Raw genomic sequence first — 27,031 nt, forward strand, 5'->3', positions numbered from 1 at the left:
TCAATTTGAAAATCTGTTTCTTTTGTCTGTCTTTCAGAACTGTCACACACGAATCAGGTCGCTCTTCACTGATAAAGTCTACCTGATTGGCTTTGCTGCTCTGGCTGTTGCAGTCATCATGGTGAGTGGGAAACAGATGTATGTTTATAACAACAGCATGCTGTGCTTGGCAATTGTTTCACATTTTGTGTTGCTTTTAAAGGAGTCTTGCCACAGGAAACCATTTTATTCTTGGCTTTTAAAGAAGATTTGTCAGTGTAACAAGGGAACATTCCAGGATTTTCAAATGTAATGACCATAGAAAGGAAATGGTTTCTATAGGGCCCATAGGGTTCTCACAGCATGTTACAACATGAAAAAAAAAATGAGCTAATGCATTTTTTTTATCATTAAAGTAGACTATGCAGACTTTCCAAAGGCATCACAGGGAATTATATGAACTGGCTTAGATATGATTATTAAAGAACATTTAGTGGTATATTGTAGGGCTGGGCGATAAAACGATAGCAATATATATTACGATAGACAAGTAATCAATATCAATAAAAATATGTTTGATAATTTCACTAAACCTTAATCAGTAGAGAGAACAGACTAATCAAGGTGGTTGCATGAACAAACACACTCACTCCCTGGTAACCTAGCAACTTATGGAGTGACACGGTAACAGCCAATCATTTTCAGTTTCATGTTTGGTTGCGCCATTCTCATCGCCTCACAGTATTGATATTCGTCCGTTTCCCAATTTGTTTCATGCATTGGTCAACTATTAATGTAGCCTACAAAGTACTTTATTCACGCGCGCCTAACAACAGCCTGTTAATTTGGTCAACTTTACACAGCCCTAAAAAGGCGAAATTTGGCCCCAGCCGTGGTGCAACTGGCTGGCGCACCTGCACCGTACGCCGGCGACCCGGGTTTGATTCCCGCCCCGTGGTCCTTTCCGGATCCCACCCCTGCTCTTTCTCTCACTCACTTCCTGTCATTCTCTACTATCCTGTTGCATAAAAGCCCAAAAAAATATACTTAACAAAAAAAAAGGCTAAATTTACCTTTGGTTTACTTTTAGTTTAGTTTGTGCGTGACTGTAAACAGTGTGCATGCTTTAGCGTCAGTAAGGCATAATTGTGCTTCTTTCAGCGTGCTATTCCAGCTCCTAATGCTAGCATTTTGACCAGCATACCAATGTACCTTATTCTTGCCCACCTGAATAAAACTCTAGCTCTGCTGCCTCCAGCCTTTGGGAAAAAATGTTTTACATCCATGATGGCCTTGAAGTCTTGAGTTAGTGATTTAGCTTCACATTGTTTACTAGTAACCAGCAACAAGTACAAAGTGTGCGTGCACTGCCATTCTCTCTCCTGCGCAAGCTGAATATGTGCGTTCCAAGTAGCCTAGTGCTTAATTCTGCTTTAGAAAGGTGAACAAATGCATTTGGTTATTTTACAGAGAAATATAAATATCTACTGTCATGCAGTTTATGGCCTACATTGCAGAGTTGGGAAGTTATGATACGCCAACTTGGAGTGAATATATACACAAGGGGAAATTCTTTCTCTACTCATAGTTGAGTAGCCGGATGGTACGCACAGTGCGTACGGCCGTCCACCTGCAGGTGCCACTGACCACTCTCCCTCCCTTTGGAGCACGGCCGTATTCGCCATCCACGGCCAGCTGAAGCATGTGGACATGTCTATTTATATGTAGGCTACATTTATATATTTTAGTGATTGATAACTGAGGTGATTTAAATCAGAGTAATTTGATCCTTATTTCAAATGCAAAACAAAAAATCAATAATTATCGATATCGACTGATATAAGACATGTTTATGATGATACAGTTTTCAGCCACTAGTGTGTGTGTGTGTGTGTGTGTGTGTGTGTGTGTGTGTGTGTGTGTGTGTGAGTGTGTGAGAGAGAGAGTGTCCCGTGTATAATGGTGTTGTTCTCTCTCCATAGATCTTCGAGATGATCTTCAGCATGGTGCTTTGCTGTAGCATCCGCAACAGCCCGGTCTACTGAAGGCCCCGCTGAGGAGCCTGAAAGGTCACAAGCTTTGACCTCTGGAGACAACCCCTCCCCCTCCCTCTTCAGAAGGAAGAAAATGTGTTTATCTCTCCTGCTCTCTTTTGTATCTCTTCTCTCGATGTAGTCGCTTGTCCCATTTAACAGCCCACAGGAGGGAGCACATAATGAAGTGTCTTTTAATCTGCCTGAAGTATAGCTAGTAGGCCCAATATGGTTACCACTTGCCTCTCTTTCTCTCTTTATCTATTTCTCTCTCTCTTTCTCTCTCTCTGTACTGTACTGTATGCTATGATGCATAATGAAGAGCTGTGGTGAACACTCAACATTCATATAAGCATGCACACACACACACACACACACACACACACACACACACATACACACACACACATGTTTAATTCTAATGATGTCTAAATTTCAAGACATATTTTAGCTAATTCCTCTCTTGACCCCCATAGCTTTGTGTTACACATCTGGATATTGCTATTGCTATATGGTTGTGTTCTTTTTTTCTTTTTTTTTTCCCACCTGTACATGTTTCAACTGTATATATTTGCAGTGCTGTCTGACGTTTGAGCATGGATATTGTGTTCTCCTCCCTCTCTTTCTCTTTCTCTCTCTATATATGAGATGCCTGTTGGCCTGAGTTCGCTCCTAACTAGATGACCACTATACTAAAACAGTGTTGTACTTTCGAATAGAGCGTTAGAGAGATGAACCTAGTCACCGTTGTTTGTTAAACAGAGGTTGATATTTGACCATATCACATCAGTTCACAACGCTCCTGCTCTTTGATTGCCCGTTAACTGCACCAATAACAACAGACACAGCGATCACAAAACCCGCCCATCTGGCCAATCGGCAGCACTGTTAATCTGGGGGAAAGCTATGATTGGTGGTCCAATACACATAGTGACAGAAGAATGTCATTTGAAAGAAAGGTTTCGGTCAGTGAAGACCACTGGCAAACAACACACATTAACTATAGTTTATGTGGTTTATAGAACCCATATCAGGAGCCTGGGAGGAGTTTACTCTGTACAGGATATGACCTTGATTGTGCACACATCCAGGTTAAAGAGCTCTGCTCTCATGGGAGACAGTCGAATGACTTTGTCCAGAAGGGGACACATGTTGTCCGTCGCTTGGCTACCAAGTCCTGGGCTGTCTGTCTTGATATCCTCTGAATGTAGTAGGCTCCAGTGTTAGCTTTATACTTTTTTCACTGCACGGCGGTGAGACCCGTCAACTGGACATCTCTTCTGCTATCTCCCAAATAACTCCACACATAGCTGGACAGAAGCCTAAAACGGCACCTAGCTTTACTAATACACCCTCAATCCAACACCGTGTCTAGAACTAGTCTGCGTATATGAAGGCACCTAGCTTTACTAATACACCCTCAATCAAACACTGTGTCTAAAACTAGTCTGCGTATATGAAGGGTGGAACTATCCTGGTCTGGGGTCTTCTCCAGAGAGAAAGGGCCACAGGATTACTATGGCAATGAGTTTTAGCATAGCAAGATGTTAGTGTCTTTACACATGGCACAGGAATATTATTGTCCCAGAGGAAAAGGTCCCTCGGTATCACAGTGCAACCGCCACTATCCACCCCACAATCCTCTTTGTCTGCGTGTCATCTCGAGTAGAGTTTCTTAATAATGTTCTGTTTTTAGAGACAATAAAAAAACGTATGTTTTTCGCGTAAGCGCTTCACGATGCTGTGCCGATAGTGGAATTTCCTGTTGTGCTGAAAGTAGCTTGACAATGCTGGTATGTGATGTGAGGCGATATTCCGTAGGGACAAGGTGTGTGAGTGTGGGAGAGTGTGTCTGTTTGTATGTGTGTGTGTGTGCGTGCGTCTGTGTGTTGGCTTCACGGAGGACTTTCTCAGGAAGTCCAAGCAAGGACATACTTGTCTCAATCTTTGGTTTGATTTGACGTGCCACTCCCTCTCCGTACCATAGGAGTCTTGGGCCCCCTCAGTGTTCCCTGCAGTAACACAACCAGTCCTCCAGGGGGCTTTTTGGTCCTCAGTTTCCACCTCCACCTGGGTGGCAGTGTTCTGCAACCTGTGTGCATAGCAATGTCACATGCTCATCTAATCATCCACAATCCAACCCACAAACCAGCACACGTGCCCACACACACACACATGCACACATGCACACACGCACACAGACACACTTACACTCACACACAGGCACCATCACCCTTTGTGTAATCTTACATGCAATCTGCAATCCTGTCTTGTTAACACTTATGCCAATGCTGATATGCTGAAAAGTGTCTTGTAATATGTACAGCTCTATATTATTGAATTAATGACTATGTAAAGACAACGTATGCCCTTTATTGTAATATCTTTTTTCTGGTACTTTGACAACAGAAGGAAGTGGGAGGAGAGTTGGGGGGAAGCAGGACTTGTTTGGGCGTTTGGACGGGTTGAGTCTGAGGGGGAGACACCAGTCACAGGATGAAGGTTTCACTTTGTTGGAATTACGACAGCAAGATCACTGTTGCTAAATATAATCATTTCTTTAACTTTCACTGTGCAGGATGCTCAGTCAATTTGTGTAAATGTCGGAGGCATCTTATACCTATACAACCTGGCCAGGACCCACCTCTGGTCTGGCTCTGATCTGGCTCTGATCTGGACCCAAGTCTGTTAAGTTCTCTCAGAACAACTGCCCAGTTCCAGCAGGTCTGCTTCCACACCAATCTCTGACCCTGCCGATCAGTTAAAGTTGTGTTGCCCAGATATTTAGGGATTAAATGTATTTTACAAATAATCCTGAGTCAGACTCGTCTTTTTGTCTTGCACATTCTATTGAGGAACACCGGTACATGACACATTTTATTTAGGAACAGCGGAATTACGAATGGTTAGCCTAGAAATCTAGACGCACCCTAGCATATAATTTGCAGCCAGGGTAGTCTAGCAACTGTCCGTTGGCTTGAATTTCCTGCTACTTGAAAACAAAGAAGATGGATGCTGCTGCTGGTGAACAGCGTGACACGAGTTAAGCTTTTTTTAAGTTGGCAAAAGTTTGATCAACTAGCCAACTAGCTCCGCTGGTGGGAAATCGCATGGGACTCATGAGTTGTAGCACTATCCTATTGGATGCAGAGGGAATTTGATTGAACACTGCGAATGCGAATCTTAATGTGGTTCTGGCCCGTCAGGCTAACAAATGCTTCCAATCCAACTCCTTTAATTTATTATTATTTGAAAAGGGAATACATCGAAGTGTGAATGTACAGGATGCTTTCACTGCCGTTTGATTGGTTTTAATGATCACTGTCCTTAGCCCTGAACAGAATGTCTTATCATTCTATCAAAAACAGTAATGACCTCCTGCATAGTATTACTGTGCATTATTAAGTATTATTAGGATTTCTATTCACAATGCAAGGTTGTCAGATGCAGTATAATCTGATGAGATGAAGAAACTGTTTTTATAAATAATCATATAGAAAAGAACAAATACCAATCGCATGAGAAAACTGACGGAGTGATCATCTAATGACTTTGATATGCTTTTACAGTATATTATTTTATATTATATAATGATTATTATTTAGGGTTTTGGGCTTTCTTCATGCATCATTAATTAATGACACAGCTATGTTAGGTGGAGTCGTTATCATCAACTTAGGGACTGGACGGGGTTCTGATGAATCAGTCAGTCACTATGGACACAAAATTAACATGTACACACAATGTAGGCTACTGTATATGTATATACTGCATATATTGACAAGAAAGGGTCACCGCCGCACACTCGTAAATTTACTTTCCTTAATTGAGCTTCTTTATTGAGCAACGCGTTTCGCATTCTGCTTCGTCAGGCTCAATTCTAGCTTCTCAAGTGAGCTCAAATAAGCAAATGCACTACATCACAGGTGAGAGGCAATTAAACCCCAAAGTGTCACATGACTCAGGTCATCAATCAAATGATGATGTCATGACTGGCTGATGAAACAAACTGACAACAGCTCTATTACATGTTAATGGCATATATTAAAGGTACACTATGCAAGATTTGTACCTTAATATAACAGCTTCGAAGTCATTTTGATGATAAACGAACTCGTAGTAGAGTGAATCATGTTGCTAGCAAAGAAGGAGGAGGCCGCTGCTGGCAGAACCAGCAATGCAACTTCGGAGTTGCCGTCCCGGTTCCATGTCGCGAAAGTCACAAATTGCTTTGAATGGGTGTGTCAGGGGGGTGAGGAGATGGAACTCTGAATGGCAGACGCCTCTAGGGTAGAGCACTCTAGGATTTCCTCACATCTCCTAAACTACCGATCATTATTCCTACTTCCCGTTTTGGTTTAGAATGAGAAACAGAAAGAGAATGTTGGTTTTTGTGTTTTCCCATTTTGGTTTTGAAAACAGAAAAACTAAAAAAACAATACACATAATTTTTTTGTTTTTGTTTGAAAACCGAATAATGAATGAACGAACCATACACGGATTCTACACGGGTGTAGAAGGCTAGTTTGTATTCTGATCCACTGTACATATTAATAATCTTGGATTAAGACAAAGTTAGTTATTCTGGATTTACCAAGAATAATTCACTTATTGAGTAAGAATAAGAAATTGTTGATAAAGACCTAATAAATGTGTAATGACGCTTAATACAGACCTTATTGAGTTATGTATTAATGGCTAACATGTGTTCCTAAAATAAGTGTTACTGGAAAGATTATATTGTAATGATTTGATAGTGACACACACAGTTGTTCAATTAAAATGAGTATTAGCTGAGAACGAGAGCAGGGATACAGATACAGAACACAATACACACGGGGCAGGTCAAGTACACACACACACTACACATACAGGGGAGGACGCAGCCCCCCACACAAAAAGGATCACACACGAGGGAGAACTAAAAGGGAAACATGTTACAACAAAGACGCTAACATTACACTCAAAACTAAGGAGAAATACAGACATAAACCCCCAAATGTTCACCCCGTATCCCAGCATGCCCTGCGTGGGAGAACGCTACGCAATGTCTTGTGCGCCGACGTTACAATATTATTTGTTTAAATTGTTGTATTCCTATGACTTGATGTCTTCTGATAAGTTGGCCTTGACTGCTTTTTGGTCATTGGTCATTATTGGCATTTTATAGATTGTGCCAGTCTGGAGAAGAATTAATGTCTGACAAAAAAGTAACAGTCACTTGCATTTTAGATTTTTGATTCAATAATGTATTTTTTTAAGTAGATTTTATAGCATCAATTACATTCTACTTATAGTGCCATAACATATTGAATTATGTCTCACAAAACCCAGCTTAAACCTGATCCCTAAGAACAGGCACTAAGTTGATAAGGGCACAAACTCTAACGGGAAAAAGCTTTGATTTGATCAGCTGGTAGAGAGTTCACACACTAGACATTAGCAGTAGCACACATGCAATGTATGCACACCATTCATGTGAACAGCATTAGTGGGTATATGTGCGAGACCGTGCTCTAGAGTTACTTTGACCAGATAAGTAGAGCGATGAAGCAAAAAACTACATGTATTTACTTTCTACATCACTTTAGTTTTACTAAGCCGATATTATATTTTACTCATAAGTGGAAGACATGTTGCGTGAATCAGATCATTAACGTAATAACATCCATGAATAACTTGGAAGAAGTTATTAGCTGATTAATACTAGATTCTTAACTCTCTCAAGAGCAGAGAAAAGGCCAAATCAGTCATTCCTTATCTTCATCCAACTGAAGCATGAAGGTAGACACATGACACCTGATAGCAAGATTCTTCAGTGTTAGTAAAACATTTTCATAATTACAGTTTTTTTCAGTCGCTAACAAGCGTTTGTCTAACCAGTTGTCACATTTTCAAAACTCTAAACACAATTAGCACAGCATCGGTCTTTTGTGGCCATACCATTCACACATTTCATGTCGTTTTCACACAACATGCAGTCAGTGAACACATTTCCACAAAGCTTACATTTTCTTACAGTAACAGACAAGCTATACCTCCCAACAAAACTATGGATTGTTTTTGTAGTATTTACGATTGTTAACACAACATCCCACAATAGCAAACACAATATTCCACACCTTAGATACAGTATAAAAACCTCTGCTTCTGCTACCAAATGGTTTTATTCCAGGTGCATCGCCTTGGATAATATCAGATGTGATGTTGATGAAAACATGTGGCCTAACTCTGAAGATCGCAGAGATTAGATAGGGCTACAGTAATTTTTTGCCTTTTTTACAGTAGCCCCCCCCTTTTTATCTGGGTTTTTTGCTGTTGTTTTTTGTTGAGAATGCTCTTGTTTGATGGATATTTTGTTCACTGTAAGCAATACTGTAAAACCTTTTCTGTTCTATCATACTGTAAACAGTATTTCTACTGTACCTCCTGTAGTAAACAATAAAGGGAAAAAAACTGATTTGCTTTTTACTGGAATTCTTTTGAATGTGAGCATTACATGTGGCCATACAGTTCCCAACCAAGAAATTTAGTGTAAAAACGGTGGATAGCATGTTTTGCATGCAAATACCTGTAAAACTGAAACATAAAAGTCTATGCAGTTATTGTAATGTCAACAATAGCCAGTATTTTGAAACCTGGTGTACTTTGATTGACTGCATTTACCTTGTGAAGTGAAAACAAGTGTTATTCTTTGACAGAATGATTTCAGTTCAGTCAGATTTCCAGTGTTTTGGTAAAGTTAGTGTGTGCAGAGAAAGATGTGTTCTGTTTTGAAATGAAGAGTTAGTATATATTTAAAAACATGTGTTTTTGAGAAGAAAATTAGCCATTTGGCCAATTGTGTTTTGTAGGTGTGAGTCTGTGTTAAGAGTTTAGAAAAACTATCTGAAGTAGGCTATGGGTAAGCGTTTGTTAGCGATTGAAAAAAACTGTAATTCGGTCCGTTCTTGGCATGGCCATTAGAGGGCGAAAGAGTACCACAGACAGCTTTCTTCCTCAATCATTATGACCGCCGCGCAGCGAAGCGGCGGTCATACAGGTTTAGTCAGATTTTTTTTTTTTCTTTTTCGCATGCCCAAATTTCCGTCAATGATTCCTGGGACACTGAAATACCGGGGTACACGAAACTTGGTGGGCATGTAACCCCACATGGATAGCATGGAACCATCGTTTTTCGTTTTGATCTGTAGCCCCCGCTGGACTGGACTCCGAAGGAGGGTAGGGCAGACACAGTTTTCTGTGAATATCAAAACCGTAGGGTTTAGGAGGACCATTTTTTTGTATGTTGGTAGGGGCCATGTCAACCCATTCCATAACCACTCATTTCATGTATAGCCACCTAGTTAAAAAACACAAATCTGTGACCTAACATAGTCAAACTGCCGCGAAATTGGAAATGTAGGATCATTATGAAACCCCAAGTTTTGTGGAATTCCGCTCATGGGGGGCCACACAATAAATTAATTTATGTTACTATACACCAACTGGCCTGTACTGTAGGTGGCCAGAGACAGTTTTCTGTGAATATCTCGAGAACCGTGGGGCCTAGGAGGTCCACCTTTTTTTATGTATGTTGGTCTTAAGGGGGGCATGTCAACCCATCCCATTACCAGTTATTTCATGTATAGCCACCTAGTTAAAAAATTAAAAGCAAAAAATTAGGTGTTTTCATCACAATATCTCTGGCTGACAAGGTCAAAACTGCACAAAATTAAAAGTGTAGGATCATTATGACACCCTCCTAAAAATGCATGCCAAGTTTTGTGTACTTTCGCTCATGGGGGGCCTTACAATAAAATAATTTATGTGTACATTTAGTGACGACACCAACAAGGATTCGGGACACTGAAAGACCGGGGTACACAAAACTTGGTGGGCATGTACCCCCACATGGATAGCATGGAACCGTCATTTTCGTTTTGATCTGTAGCCCCATGGCTGGACTGGACCAAAGGAGACACAGTTCTCTGAATATGTTGAGAACTGTAGGGCCTAGGATGACCATTTTTTTTTTCCTGTGATGTTTTGCCTCCAGGGGTCATGTTAACCCATTTCATGTGCACACATGTGCACAAACAGATATACACACACACACACACACACACACACACACACACATACATTCACAGTAATCATACGATGACACACTCACACAGTAGACATATGTGCATGCATGCACAGGCACATATGCAGGCACACACAAGCAAAGACGCACACACACACACACACACACACACAGTCATCACACACACACCCACACACACAACATAAAACATAACACAAACAATCAAGAATTTCTCAGAATTATGAACAGGCAAGATGGAGGTGGGGTTGTATAAAATGAATTTTACATGTGAAATCTATGAACTAATCATGTTTTGGTACTTGTTGTCTAGCAGATACCAGTGAGTGTGGATAATGCAATTTAGTGAGACAGTTAGAATCATATAGGCCTTTCAGTGTGATTTCTTTTTGTGGAAAAAATGTGCTGGACTGTGCGGCGGTCATATTTTGTACCGCTCTGCGGTACATCTAGTTATCTCAGTAATCACTTAAGTTTCTCCACACTATTTGGTCATTGCATTGATGTTTGTAAAAGGATGGATATTGAATCACTTCAGACTCACTTAAACATCAGATTTCAGAAATGTGATTTTCAGAAAATGTTCAGAAAGAGTCCTTCATGTTCCCACATACAGTAATTACAGTTTTTCTTAGTCATTTTGGTGCATTTCACCAATCATCATTATTAACACTACAGCACATTAGTAAGTGCATTTATCCAAACAATTTGTGCAAATTGCACCACACAAAAGCAGGTAACTGGCTCAAAATGCTTAGTTTATGTCTCCACATGTTTATGCCAATCAACATGTCAGTACCATCAGAATAAAAAATTATTGTGCCCCAGTTATGAACAAGATTGTTTTAAATGCTTAGCCATGTTGTCAATATACCAGTTTACACTTTGAGCATTTTCTCATAAAAAGATGCACAAGGCTGCTGTTTTTGGCATCAATTTAGTAAATTTAGTCAGCAAAAAGTTACACACTGCATGTGGGAGTTTAGAGTTATATAGCTGAATGTCTGTTGAACAGATTAGACTGCGACTGCTACAGGTCTGAAGACAGGTTGGGTCAGCTATGTCTGGACTCTTTAAATATCAATAACAGATTACAGTATCACAAATTCCCAAAATTAATCACAATTCATCATCAGAGACAGCGCTATTTACAGTCCACTTATTTATAGTAAGTGTTTCTAATATTACAAATAAAATATCTCACAATCTTTTAAGGAGTGTTTACATTTTTATACACTCCTGAAAAACACAATGGAATCTCACTAATCCTCCAAACACTAACACTAAATAACATTGCATAAAATGGACACAGTTGTAAATAGCACATCTTACCATAACATAATTTAAAAAATCATTTTCCCTTAAAAAATTACTGGATGTTTGCCTGCCCCAGTTAAGCTATTTCATTTTTAATTGCAATTTATAAAGAGTGCACTTAAGAATACCTGTACAAAACAGTCAAAGTTTATGTTGACAAATAAAACAAAACTAACAGACAGAATAGTAAATATTAAATACATTACAGTACAAGAATGCTGATGGTCACATACACAAGTGAGCACAGGAGTTCTTGATCACAAAGTTTGTAAATCAGAATTGGTCCTTTGGAGTCTGAGAGTAATCTTTGTAACCCAATGTAGGGTTATTACTTTAAACACCTCATGCATGTTTGCATATTTTTGTTCATTTGTTTTGTAAATATAAACTTTTTCAGGCGTAGAGTAAGGTGAGATCTACAATATTCTATGCTCCTAAACACCAAAACATAAACAAATACCAACTTTCTGACAAAAGCAGTAGCAGATGAAGAGGGCATACTAGCCTACATGATACTTCATTTGCTCTATCTGTAAGACAGCATATATCCTTTGTATGTTATTAAATGGACCAATATTGAAAACATTATGACTATAGTCCACAGCCTTGATAAGGATCTTTGCTGCCATCTCTGCTGCTGATGTGCTCCTTCAGTGGCAACAGCGGCTTCTTTCCTCTCACCCTCACCCTCACCACCACTCTCACCCTCACCACTCACTCTCACCACCACCACTCCCACCCTCACCACTCACTCTCACCACCACCACCACTCACTCTCACACTCACTACTCACCACTCACTCTCACCACCACTCTCACTCTCACCCTCACCACCACTCTCACTCTCACCACTCACTCTCACCACAACTCTCACCCTCACCACAACTCACTCTCACTCACCTCACTCTCACTCTCACCACCACTCTCACCCTCACCACCACTCTCACCTCACCACCTCTCACTCTCTACCTCTCTCACCACCACACTCACCCTCACCACCACTCTCACCACTCACCCTCACCACTCACTCTCGACTCTCACTCTCACCACCACTCTCACTCTCACCACCACTCTCACTCCCTCACCACTCTCACTCTCACCACCACCATTCACTCTCACACTCACCCTCACTCACCACTCACCCTCACCACCACCTCACCACTCTCACCACCACACTCACTCTCACCCTCACCACTCACCAACACTCTCACCCTCACCACCACCCACTCTCACTCTCACCACCACACTCACTCTCACCACCACCCTCACTCTCACCACCACTCTCACTCTCACCACACAACTCTCACCTCTCACCACCACACTCACCCTCACCACTCTCACTCACCACCACACTCACCCTCATCACTCACCCTCACCACTCTCACCACCACTCTCACCCTCACCACTCACCCTCACCACTCTCAACCACCACTCTCACTCTCACCACCACTCTCACCACCACAACTCTCACTCTCACCACCACTCTCACCCTCAACACTCACCACCACTCTAACCACCACTCTCACTCTCACCACCACCCTCACCACCACCACTCACCACTCACTCTCACCACCACTCTCACCCTCACCACTCACTCTCACCACCACCACCACTCTCACCACTCACTCACCACAACCCCCACCCCTCACCACCACTCTCACTCTCACTCTCACTCACCACCACCACCACTACCCTCACCACCACTCTCACCCTCACCCACCACCTCTCACCCTCACCACCACCACTCTCACTCCTCACCACCACTCTCACCCTCACCACCACTCCCTCACCACTCACCCTCACCACTCCCTCACCCTCATTACCACTCTCACCCTCACCACCACTCTCACCTCACCACTCACCCCCACTCTCACCACCTCACCCCTCACCACCACTCTCACCACCACACCTCACCCTCACCACCCCTCACCACCACTCCTCACCCCTCACCACTCTCACCACCACCACCACTCACCCTCACCACCCTTACTCTCACCACCACCCTCACTCCCTCACCACCACTCTCACCCCCCACCACCACTCACTCACCACCACCACACCACTCCCACCCTCACCCCTCACCTCACCACCTCACTCCCTCACCACCACCACCACTCTCACCCTCACCACTCACTCTTACCACCACCATCACTCTCACTCTCACCACTCACCCTCACAACCACTCTCACCCTCACCACCACTCTCACCACCACCACCACTCCCACCCTCACCACCACTCTCACCCTCACCATTCACTCTCACACTCACCACTCACTCTCACCCTCACTCACCACTCACCCTCACCACCACTCACTCTCACCACCACACTCACCACTCACCACTACACTCACTCTCACCATCACTCTCACCCTCACCACCCACTCTCACCCTCACTCTCACCACCACTCTCACCCTCACCACCACTCTCACTCTCACCACCACCTCACACTCACCTCACCACCACTCTCACTCTCACCACTCACCCTCACCACTCACTCTGACTCTCACTCTCACCACCACCACTCTCACTCTCACCACCACCACCACTCACCCTCACCACCACTCTCACCCTCACCACCACTCTCACTCTCACCTCACCACTCTCACCCTCACCCTCACTCACCACTCCACTCTCACCACCACCACTCTCACCACTCTCACAACCACTCTCACCCTCACCACCTCACCCACCACCACCACTCCCACCCCTCACCTCACCTCACCCCACCTCTCAATTTCTCACCCCACCACCTCACTCTACCCCTTTTCAAATTTCACCCACTCTCACCCTCCCACCCCACTCACTTTCACCCCTCACCACCACCACCTCACCCACTCTCACCCACCACTCCTTGAATTCACTCACCTCACCCACTCAATTCTCACCACCAATCCTCACCCCTCACCACCACCTCACCCCTCACCTCACCTCACCTCACCCACTCTCACCCCATTCACTCTCACACTCCCCACCACCTCACACTCAATTCTCACCCTCACTCACCACCTTCCACCTCCCCACCCACCCTAATTTCACCACACTACACCTCACCTCACCACACCACCACCACTCTCACCCCCACTCACCACTCACTCTCACCACCACCACCACCACTCTCACTCTCACCACTTCACTCTCACCACCACTCTCACCCTCACCACCACACTATAATAATAATAATAATAATAATAATAATAAAGCTTTATTTGTATAGCACCTTTCATACACAGAATGCAGCTCAAAGTTTTTTATATATTTGAAGCATGTAACACAATAATAGTCAGTCAGTCATTATCAATCACTTTTCTTGCTTTTTCGTTTATACTCAGCAAATATCAAAATATAGAAAATGACGCCAAGACTGGCAGCCTTAACTCCTCTCTTACCTCCCCACAAGCACGCCATATGGCAACTGTGGCAAGGAAAACTCCCATATTCCAGGAAGAAACCTTGAGCAGAACCTGACTTAATAGGGGAGCCCATTCGTTTCTTACTGGCTGCGCCTCCAATAGTAGCAGATGTAGAATAACTGAAATGTAGTCTGGCAGGATAAGATGAGTTAACTAAAAGCTTTCCTGTACAGTATGTTTTCAGATCTTTTAAAAATATTTACTGAACCTGCCTGCTTGATGTACAGAGGCAGGGTGTTCCATAGTTTGGGGGCATAATGGATAAACGCAGCTTCTCCACTTTGTTTGTGGGAGCACTTTTGGGTACGATTAAAAGATTAGAATTACGATCTAAGTTTCCTAGGTTGATAAGATATTGTGCCTATATATAGTTGCTAAGGCCATTCAGAGCTTTGTAAGTAATTAACATAACCTAAAAATCAATTCTATAGGAAATAGGAGCCAGTGTCTAGCCAACACAGGGGTGATGTGTTCTCTTCTAAAGGTCTTAGTTAAAAGTTCAGTCAAGAGTTCTGTATGAGTGCCACTTTTAGATGTTTTTTGGGAAGACCAGTGAAAAGTGCATTGCAGTAGTCTAAACTACAGTGATAAAGCATGCAGGAATTAGCTTTTTCTGCATCTTGTTGAGTTAAAAGGGTCATGACTTGGCAATGTTTCTCAAGTGGGAAATAGGCTGTCTGGAGTAACCTTACTGATATGGGGCTTAAAACTTAACTCTGCATCTAAGATGACACTGAGGCTTGTTACTTTTGGTTTGACCTGGTGTGCCAAGTTCCCTGTGATTACTAAGAATAATATCTCTTTTAGTTTTGGTCCAACCAGAAGTACCTCTGTTTTGTCATCATTTAGTTTCAAAAGCTTTTTGCTCATCCACTGATTAATGGAGGTTAGGCATGCAGTGAGGGAGCAAAGGCCATCTTGGGTTAGTTGGTCTACAGAAAGATACAATTGGGTATCATTCATGAAGGTGGGAAGCTTACATTATATTGACTTATGACGTTTCCCAATGGGGAGCATATATAGAGAAAATAGCAGGGGACCACAGCAGCTCCCCACACACACCAAAGGCAAGCTCGCGTTTTTCTAGATACATGACTCTAGGACTGATATAAAAAATCTCTGCCAGTAATGTAGGTTTGAAACCATTTAGAGCATTATCAGAGAGACCCACCCACTTCGCATACAAGAATTAGGATGCTATGATCAATGGTGTCAATGTCAGACTCAAATCCAGAAGAATAAGATTGAGGACTTGCTTGAGTCGGTAGCTAGTCTGAGATCATTGACTATCTTACTAGAGCCGCTTTCTTTGGTGCTGTGTGGGATTTGATCTAAAACCTGATTGGAATTTTTCAAGGATAATTGTTTTCGTTGAGGAAGGCATTTAACTGATTGCAAACAACTTTTCAAGCACTATTCAAAAACTATAGATTTGATATAGGCCTGTAGTTGCTCAGATTGGAAAAGGTCAGTTTTGACTTTTAAGTAAAGGTTTCACAACAAAGGTTTTAAAAGCAGTTGAAACATACCTGTTTCAATGAGGTATTTATTACCCTTGAGAAAAAAGGGAGCTGCTTCATCACATACTTTTTGAGGAATGTAGTAGGATTGGATCTAGTTCATGTTGAGGAGCCGGTTTGAGTTATAATTTTTACTCAAGCTCAGATTGAGTAATAGTGCTAAAGGACCCTAATTTTGGGGGCTGCTTTTAGTGTACCATCAAACATACTTGTGTTACCAATAGCCTCCCTTATAGAAATGACTTTGTTTTGAAGAAGTCTGCACCTCTTCGTGATCTTAGAGAGAGGATGCCTGACTGAGTAAATAAAAGGTGTTTCTGATGCAATAGCCTATCAATGGTAGAGAACAACACCCTAGAGTTTCCACCTGTTTTCAGTAATTACCTTAGAGAAGTGGTTCCTCCTCTCATCTCAATAGCTCTATTATAATTTGCATTTTTTTCTTTAGAACAAAAATGTCCTGTAACTTAGTTTTTTCCAGTGTTCTTCTAGCTTTCCATGATCTTTTAGATCATGGATATTTTCGCTCTCATCCAAGGTACAGTCAGCAGGGCCTTTTTTAGTCTTTAAGGGTGCCACTCTGTCAAGCAGAGCTCTTAATTCACGCATTAAGAGCTCCCACCATTTGATCAATGGGATGATGTACACTTAAATTTATGGAGTCTATAAGAGCTATGAACTGCTGTTCTGCTCTAATGTCCAAGAGTCGCGATTTGATTGTAATTTCGGGATGAATTTTTGAGTAGTATGTAGTACAATATTAAAGATACACAATGATGATCAGACATATTTATATCATTTACTGATAAGTCTGTGACTTCTATCCTCTGGAAATGATTGACTGAGGGTACAAGGCGCTAGGGTCCTGTAACATGCTGTTAGCTCTAAACTGTCTCAACATATTAAGGAACTTCTACTGGCTTTTAGCATCAGTTGTCTTATTGACATGAGTCATTGAAGTCGCCATTTTACAATTATCCCATCATAGCTAGATTACAGAGCACATAAGTTCAAAACTTGGTCGAGAAAGCCAGTCCATAGTTTAGAGGGTATAAGGTTAGTACAACTGGCCAGCCTTCAGAGTGAGGGGCAATATACCTGTGCTGAAGCGACTCCGGCCAAAGTTGACTCCTGCAGTAACTATATTTGTTTGAGAGAATGGAGGTAATTCCACCACCTCGCTTGGCCTTGTCTAATTGGAGTGGAAGAAATTATAATTTGGGGACAAGTCTCAACAAGAATGAGCCGTCTGAAGTCAGCCAGGTTTCAACAAGAAACAGAAAATCCAATTTTTTTCACTAATAAAATCATTGATTGCAAAGGTTTTGCAGTAAGTGCACCTATTTAGTAAACTACACAAAACGGCTTTTGAGATAAATATGCTGAGGTATGGAAAGAATATTTGTTAGGTTTCTAGTTTTAAATTCTGTCTTTTCTTTTACTATACGCTGGGTAGAAATCAACGCTGAATAGAACTATAAGCATAGTCATGCTATTGCAAGACACAGCTTGATCTATGGTAGTAGTATTGTATGTTACCCTGCAGAAAAACATTCTCAGACTCATCCATTACGTATAATGCCATTCGAATCAATGGCACCACCACCTCACCACCCTCACCCCATTACCACACACTCACCCCCTCACCACCACCTCACCTCACCACCACCTTAATTTCTCACCCCTCACCACCACCACCACTCACTTTCACCTCACCACCACAACACCTCACCCCCACCACTCATCCTCACCTCACCACACCACCACACACTCACCATTCACACCACTCTCACACTCACCTACCTACCTCACCACCTCACCCTTTTTTCACCACCACACTCACTCTCTCTCTCTCACCACCACTCTCACTCTCACCACCACCCACTCACCCTCACCACTCTTACTCTCACCACCACTCTCACTCTCACCACACCACTCTCACCACCACCACCACACTCACCCTCACCACTCCCCTCACCACCACCACTCACCCTCATTACCACCCCCTCACCACCACCACTCACCACCACTCACTCTCTCACCACCCTCACCACCATCCCACCACCATCCCACCACCACCACCACCACCCCTCACCACCCCTCACCACCCCTCACCACCATCCCACCACCACCACCACCCTCTCACCATCCACCACCCCTCTCACCACCCCACCACCATCCCACCACCCCTCACCCACCACCCCCTCCCACCACTCACCACCATCCACCTCACACCTCACCCATCACCACCACCCCTCCACCCCTCACCCCCATCCCACCACCCCTCACCACCATCCCCCCACCCCACCACCCCACTCCCTCACCACCACCACTCCCTCTGTCACCACCCACTCCTCACCACCACACTCACCCCACCACCCCTCATCCCTCACCACCATCCCATCACCACTCACCACCATCCCACCACCACACCACCCCTCACCACCACCCCTCACCACCATCCACCCTCACCTCACCACCACACCTCACCCCTCACCACCCATCCTCACCACACCACCTCACACTCACCACCACACTCACCCTCACCACTCTTACTCTCACCACCACTCTCACTCTCACCACCCAAAGACCTTGGGGGCGCTGATTGTCGCACACACTGTGTTACTCCTCTCAAGTCGAAATCATGAAACCAAGTCGTTCTTTTCTATTTACTGGCATTTATTCACACGTATGTGCAACGGCGTGCCGTTAGAACTAAACATACAGAAACAGAAATACATGAAAACATAAATTACATTCTCATATAGACCACATACATAGTGTAAATAACCTCACGATTACAAGGACAAACACAACTTTGTCAAGCTAGCATTAACATTTATTAACACAAAATAGCAGCAAGAAAGCAACTGTACCTTATTGGCTGCTTTTACTTGAGAGAAATAAACCAACGGGTCTTCACATCTTCATTAAACACAAATCTTAATTTGCATGTACTGTATGAAATACACCAAACTTTCTTGCATAGATGCTCTCAAACTGCGTGGTCCAAACGGTACCAATCCCTTCAAAACAAATTCCCTGACACCTTCTCTAGTTTCAGAACTTTGGTTCTGAAAAACTCCAATGAAATGAACACACAAATAATATGTATATATTTTAACATTAAATTGTTCTTACTTCTTAACTATTTATTAATGTATGTATTCATGAACTAATTAATTTGTATTTATATTTATTAGCCTATTTATTTATTCAGCTGCCTTCTACTGCAGCTACACACTGGACAGGCTGCCATGACTTCCAGGGGTCAAATTTCGGGCGCCTACGGTGCTAAATCTGATCAGACCCTCTTTGTGGGCCTTCCTACCAAATTTGATGCTTTGCTTTGCCAAGTGATCGATTTTTGCGCTTAACCACCCTACTATCAAGAACTTCGACTGGTAGAAGCATCTGAGTACCTACTTCAGAAGGCTTCCAAAGATCAAGGGCTGTATTTTGGGCTCCAGCGCATGGCGTAAAGCTCATTATTCACCCACGCAAAGCTTAATTCGGTATTTTGCACGTTTATTTTTTAAACATTGCGACCAAGGGTGTGGCAATTAACAACCTAGGGAGGGGCCTGGCGTGTTGTCTAAAAATCGCTATCATACACCACCTAAACTTGGTCAGAAGTCAATGGCGAGTTGTTCATATGCTATTTTAAGAGCGCATGTCAACAGTCATATTGACAGGTGCACGCACCATCCTTCTATCATTCATGAACGCACACCAGCGCACGTCCATGCAAAGCATTACAAATTGCACGATTACAATGGGAGACATAATTAGAATAAAGATATTACGAAATACTGTACATCTCACGATGAGTAGTTATTCACCATCATTTGCAAATTGGTAATGACGGTTAAAAAGTGATTAGGGAGAGAGGCGAGACATTATGGAGCACAGCTGAAGACGCACTGTCACGTAGATATAAGCAACTCCTCTGCAGGATAAATGTTGTTTTATTCAGTCATTTGAGCAATATTAGGGTAAGTGTTGTTTTTTCCAGCCTATGTTTTCGATGGTAACCCATTGTCAGTTAATAGTGAAGGTAACTGCATATAACTATCTTCATTGACTGACACCTTGGTGAAGTTAGTTTCACTTTGCCAATGAGTTCAAATAATAGACGAGTGCAAATGCATGAAGGCTATGCTAGGTTTTAGTAATGCATGGTTTAAGAATGACTATTTCATACGGTCCTATAGAAACAGCCTCCTTCAAATCGCCGTTGAATGCCAAAATACCGATGCATTTATTTGACATATCGCGCTATGGATTAAAGGAATGCCAGATGTTATTCTCATTGGTTTAACCCTTAGAACCCTAAGCTGTTTTTAGGGTGTTTTCACTACCTTTATTTATAAGGATTTATTCTGGTCATTGTAAGTGCCACACACACATATTATTGTTGTTGTTTATTATTGCTATTCTCCTTATTATATTTTGACCAACATTCTAATCTATTCCCTGTTACATTTTAATTAGGGCCCGAAGTAACTGGCCGGGCTAAGGCCCTATTGTTTTTGTAAGGATTATTATTATTATTATTATCGAAATTATTATTATTGTTATTCTACTTTTTGCTTTCCTGTTTTGAGGTGGTTAACATGGTCGAAAACTCTTGAAATTTGGCACACACGCCAGGTGTCACACATCGCAGTTAGGTACAAGAGCTTGACCCCGGCGTTGCCTAGGGACTCACTAGCCCCCTTAGGTGACTGATCCCGTTGTTGGCAAATATTTTGAGGTGGTTAACATAATGAAAAAAAGTCTTGAAATTTGGCACACACATCAGGTGTCACACAAAGCAGCTAGGTAAAAAAGCTTGGCCCCGGGTATGGCCCAGAGACTCGCTAGCGCCCCCTTAGATGACTGATCCCGTGGTGGGCATATACTTTCAGCTACACACACCAAATTTGGTAGGTGTTTGTATCTCCCCAAGATGAACGACTTTCGTATGTACAATGCATTAGCCACGCCCAACAGGAAGTGAGGTATTTGGGATTTTGTGCAGACTAATATGTGATGAAATATGTGATGAATCATGATGCCAAAAGAGGTTCTTCCCATGGGTGAAAACGCATGAAATTTGACACACACATTAAGTGATACAGTGAATAGACAGGGATACAAGCTTGGCACCGCCCGTTGCCCAGAACCCATAGCCCCTTATGTCACTGTGCTTTGTGGTTGGCATATTGTTTTAGATACACACACCAAATTTGGTGGGTGTATGTAACTCCCAAAAACAAACAACTTTTGTATTAACATGCCATTAGCCACGCCCACAGGAAGTGAGGTAATTGAGATTTTGTGCGTTGTGGACATGATCAATTTTAACGTACTCCTCCTAGACGGTTGATCCGATTCATGTCAAAGTTGGTATACAGGAGGCCGAGATATTTCTGATTCTAAATTGTGAATTTTTTTTTGATATGTTGTAATTTCACAAATGGCTAAATTATTAATTTTAATACCATTCCACACAAATAATAAATGTGACATAATTCACCATGCATGGCTTGAAATGTTTTAAATTTCACAGGTCATTGAATACCATGTTAATGATAATATTCACATGCCCATAATGCATGTTTGGCATAGCGCCACCAACTGGCAACAGAAAGAATGCCAATTACACTGATGTCACATGATCAACTTTAACATACTGCTCCTAGACGGTTTGTCAGATTCATGTGAAATTTGGCAAACATTATGGAAATATATTATGCTTTTCATATCTCACCACATAAACAGGAAATGTATCATAAAGTCACAGTGCATTGAATGAATGGTCTGAAACTTCTCAGGTTAATAGATATTATGATTAGGATGATATCCAGACACCCAATGGGCCTGCCTGGCATAGCGCCACCACCTGGTCAAGCAGGAAATGTGCCAGAAATAGACAATGCCTTAAGTGATTGATCTGAAACTTTACAACATATTGGATATCATTATTTTAATGATATTCACATGTGTAATTCACATGCCTAGCATAGCGCCACCATCTGGCCAAGCAGGAAATGTGCCAGAAATGCTCTATACTTTGAATAAATGGTCTGAAACTTCTCAGGTTAATAGATATTATAATTATGATAATATCCAGACACCCAATGGGCCTGCCTGGCATAGCGCCACCACCTGGCCAAGCAGGAAAATGTGCAGGAAAATAAAATGCAAAAACAAATAGCACACGCATCAAATATGTACATTTTACAAATGCACCATGTTGGTGCTTTGTTGGATTCCAAAATGTCACGGGTTGTGGCTCGCAGGTGCTCGGGCCCGCCATTGCCGCTTGCGGCTATATTTATTATGTTGTTTTTGTATTTGTGTGTCGCTTTGGACAAAGGCGTCTGCAAAATCCAATAACCATAACCATGTCAAGACACCAAAGGATTATATTCATACAGGGCCTCACTTATAAAGGTTGCTAAGCACAAACAAAATGTGCACATTTCTACTCACCCTTTCATCCTGTTAACCTAATGAATCTGACCCCGCTAAATATGGAGAAGTTTCAGTCAAAGTAATATTACTATCCATAGTAGGCCGATGTAGGCCTACCCACGATACTGTTACAAGAATGCCTTCTAGCTATTTAATTAGACGCATCTTCCCCAAGAATAGTGTGCAAGGCCCTCCTCTGCCGATTAATTCGGGAGGTACCATTTACTAAGTAATAATCCTAGTGTGAAAGTTGGTCAGAGGCTATAGTGCTGACCTGGACCACTATACTCTATACTATACTGGACAGAACATCTTACCGAAGCTACAGAGGGTTCAGGGTGTGCTAAGGTTAGCTGTCTAATCCCAGACTACTAATAAAATCAGTGACCCACCACAATACAATAGTCAGTTCTCCTGGTAGCATGCCTACACTTTCACTGATTAGCCCCCACGGCACCAGAGACTAATCCTAGCCGTTCCCCATGGCACATCTTAAACCTGAGGGATATCTTAAGAAATGCTAGAAAACTATGCAGGTCAAACACAATTTATTTGTCAGGTAGGCTATAAGTTACTCATCCAATACATTTTAGAAGTACATCTAAATGAATAATGTGAAAGTTACGAAAACAGGTTAAAGGAACATGTAGGGAACCATATGAAACTATCAGAGAATGAACATACCAGCTCAGAGGATGATGGCTACACACCAGAGTGGTGTGGGAGATTCTGACTACAGAATGGCTCCTAGAATTACGTGTTAACCTCCCTTAAATAGGCTACCCAGTTTGTGATTGGTTACATTGATATGGATCACATGGTTGGAGGTCAGCTGATTTGGGATCACATGGTTGGAGGTCAGCTGTTTTGGGGGTCACATGAGGAGTACTTTGATAAGACTTGAGACCATTGTTGTAGTGAGAGTGAATCAATCAAGACATGACAAGGTTTACATTTGATTACATTTCCTGTCCCTATAGTTAACTGCTCCTGTGGACATGTGACAGTAGGCCCACAATAGGCCCACACTTAGTACCACTTAGTAGTTGATCAAGAGTCCATATATAATTGAGAGGATTATCATCAGCCTGGTAATTAGGATCCTTACAGAAGGGTGTGTGGAGTAAATGTGATGTGGGGCTCACGCCCACCAAAATGAACTTTACCTTGGGGTATCACCCCTCCCCTTCCTTTGTCTCTTATTGGCTGGTGCATCATGAGAGCATGCATGTTTAACTGATCAATCATTTCCGTAAGATACAGTTCGGTTGTCACATCGAATTATATGTATTTTTTATTATTTTCAACAACAAAACACAACGTAGAGTAGAATAATAGGGACCAAATACTCCCATTACACATTATACATAATATATTCATTACAGATACATTATACATAATATATTCATTACATAAGACAAGCATTACATGACAGAAAAATCAGATTGAAGTGATTAAACAACAATTAATATTGCAATGCCAAATGTCTGGGAAGGTTACTTCATTATATCATTGAACTACCACACAAGTTCCATACAAATATATTACAGAATCACAAGAAGCATGCTTAAATTATCTAGTTCTTTAATGAGTATCATCAACCCATCCAATAAACGTATGAAAGTAAGATACTAGTCTATGAACTCCACACTCACACTTTGGCTATGTTTACACGTGGTCGGCTATTTTCATAAACAGAAAGCAAAATAACGTAACTGTCTGCACAGCCCTTGCCACCAACTGCTGCTCATCATTAGAATTTTGGACATTGAAGGCACATTTACACTACATGCTCCACCAAACACTATCTTAGAAGGCAGGATTTTTCTTCAGTTTCGGACACACAGACAAAAATCATGAACAAAGTGAAAATAAAAAATAAAATGTATATTGCCTTACAATTCTAATAGGAAGGTCATTTCAGTAGGTATTATATATCACAATATCAATGGGTCAATATCATAATACCTTTTAACTACCAAATTACATAATAATGTGTTACATGATCAAATTATCTTCAGTCATTAAGAACCTTTTGAAACACTACCACCCTCCCCAGCAGGAGACTGAGGAAAGTTAGGTACAGGTCTATCTCAGGTGAATCTGGGGCTAGACCTCTTTCCCTCATGACCTTTTGTGTCTCTTTGTACATCTCCTCAGTGAAGTAACTTCCCCCATTTATCCTCACCATCGTGTCTATTTTATTCACCAACTGCACAACTTGACTCCGGTCATTGCTTTTGTTGTTGAATGCATGGTATCGTCCACCACAGCTGTTCATGATTTTCTTCAGGTCCTCGCTGCCTAATTGCACATATTGATCAATAGTCTGACCCTCCAGTTGATCACCACGAGTGAACAGGACGATCATGTACTTTTCAGCCCTTTCCCCAAAGATCTCCTGTAGGGCCTTAACTGCATTCTGCTCTTCTGGAGTGAATCTCCCAATCTGAATTACCAGCAGGAACACATGGGGCCCTGGACACGAGTACTTAATGCATTTCACTATCTCATTTTTAATTATCTCTGGTTTTTTTTGTGTGTCTATAATACCAGGTGTGTCAATCACTTCAATTTCTCTCTGACCAATAACACTTGCTCTCGAACAAGTTCCTGTGACTGAGTTTGCAGAAACATCTGATTTAAATGCTGTCCTCCCCAGGATGGTGTTTCCCACAGCACTCTTCCCCACTCCAGTCTTCCCAATCAGCACGATTCTGAGAGGTTGACCTAAAAACAAAATAGTACATCATATCAACACATATTCTGTGTAAGGTATTGCTAAACTGCTTGTTGCATACATTTTTTAATATTTGTGGAGCAGCAAATATTTCATATTCTTGACATCATATGAATAATCTACAACGACATACTGACAACCTCATTACATATTATTTTGACAAATGTGTTGGTCCCTGCTAAAAAGAATCAATCTTAGTACATCATCAAAATAATCAAAGAATAGCGAACTGATACCTTCAGGGATAGATTGTTTGGGACCCATCTTCTCTCCGTGTCAGATGAATATCTGTGCAGAAATGAAATGGACCTGTTGCTGTGCTGGTCCTTTAATAGAATCACAGAGTCGTGGAATGGTCCGCCTACTCCCTCAACAGTATAAACTCCTGCAGTGTATGGCAGACAGTGCTCTTGTTCGTCAGAGCTGCAGTCTGTTCTTTAGAACACACTTAGGACAGCATAATGTCATCCGGTAAGTTTACATTGCAGATTATGGTGTTATCATCTTTCATGATTAATCATATAATTTGGAGAGCTAAATGTATCAGTAAATTTAGAGTTTTGTCTCATTCAAGAAAGCTAACAATCATCCTGTTCCTCTATTGTGTGTGTTCTTGTCAGTGTGTCATGAGTCTTCATAAGACATACAGTACATGTAAGATGATGAGTTGAATTAAGTTGTCAAGTTGACTTGTGACTTCACTATAGCTTTCTTATAACACTTTGTTTCAATTTAACTAAAATCTTATTTAAAAAATAAATTGACTGTTTGAATTATTGAATTGAATTATTGTCAAACGAAACCCAATCTTTTTTTTTTTTTTCAGAAAAGCCACAATTTAATCCGCATGAATCTGAGAGTGAGAAGTTCATCATAGTCGTGTTGGGCAGTGAGTGGAGAGATGGAAGTGACCGTTTCCACAGTGCACCAGATCAATGTCAGTCAATCCAAATCCACAACACTCTGATCATCAGCACCCCAGATGCCTCTAACTTCAGTGACGCAGACATCTTGGACCTCATGGCCCTGTCCCACCCTGGCCCTCATGTCTACCTGCTGGAGGGGGGCAGGAACACACAGGCCCAATTGCTAAAGTGGCAGAAGATTCTTGGAGATGACATCACTAGCAACATCATTTACATCACAAATTTAATTCATTTTGCAAGTTTGTTTAATAAATTCATAACTAAGGACAGCACACAGACGAATATGAGAAGATGTGAAGAAATCTATGACACACAGATTAATTCTAAACACAGTTTTGGGAAAATGCTAAAAAGGAGATCAGAAAATTTGAGTCAACATCTGAGTTTTCCCAGGCCTGGTCCAGGTATGTCTGTCTGTGGTTTCTTCCGATCAAAGTTTTTATTTTACCGCCATTATTGTACAGTACTCGTAGTAGTAAGTAAGACATAATTATGTTACAGTGATGTATCCTACTAACCTATAACATTATTTTATGTAAAACAAACATGCATGCTGCT

The 27,031-nt window shown here is 41.9% G+C and overlaps 2 protein-coding genes across 2 annotated transcripts in view; one reads left to right on the forward strand and one right to left on the reverse strand.

The window, feature by feature from the left end:
• The window catches only part of cd81a (CD81 molecule a), a 45,175-nt gene extending 40,351 nt beyond the window's left edge, over positions 1–4,824 (forward strand). Inside the window, exons 7-8 of the mRNA XM_048231328.1 lie at positions 38–121; positions 1,962–4,824. Coding sequence (XP_048087285.1) covers positions 38–121; positions 1,962–2,024 — 147 coding nt within the window. The 3' untranslated portion in view covers positions 2,025–4,824. The remainder of the gene's footprint in view (positions 1–37; positions 122–1,961) is intronic.
• Positions 4,825–24,576: 19,752 nt separating this feature from the next.
• On the reverse strand, positions 24,577–25,832 carry zgc:113625 (uncharacterized protein LOC553227 homolog). The gene is made up of 2 exons (XM_048231773.1): positions 25,784–25,832; positions 24,577–25,537 (listed from the first exon to the last, which is right to left on the reverse strand). Exons 1-2 carry the CDS (start codon positions 25,809–25,811, stop codon positions 24,825–24,827), a joined length of 741 nt encoding a protein of 246 aa, XP_048087730.1. The 5' UTR covers positions 25,812–25,832; the 3' UTR covers positions 24,577–24,824.
• Between the last annotated feature and the right edge of the window lie 1,199 nt (positions 25,833–27,031).

The sequence above is a fragment of the Alosa alosa genome, chromosome 21 (assembly GCF_017589495.1).
Source record: "Alosa alosa isolate M-15738 ecotype Scorff River chromosome 21, AALO_Geno_1.1, whole genome shotgun sequence".
Lineage (NCBI taxonomy): Eukaryota > Metazoa > Chordata > Actinopteri > Clupeiformes > Clupeidae > Alosa > Alosa alosa.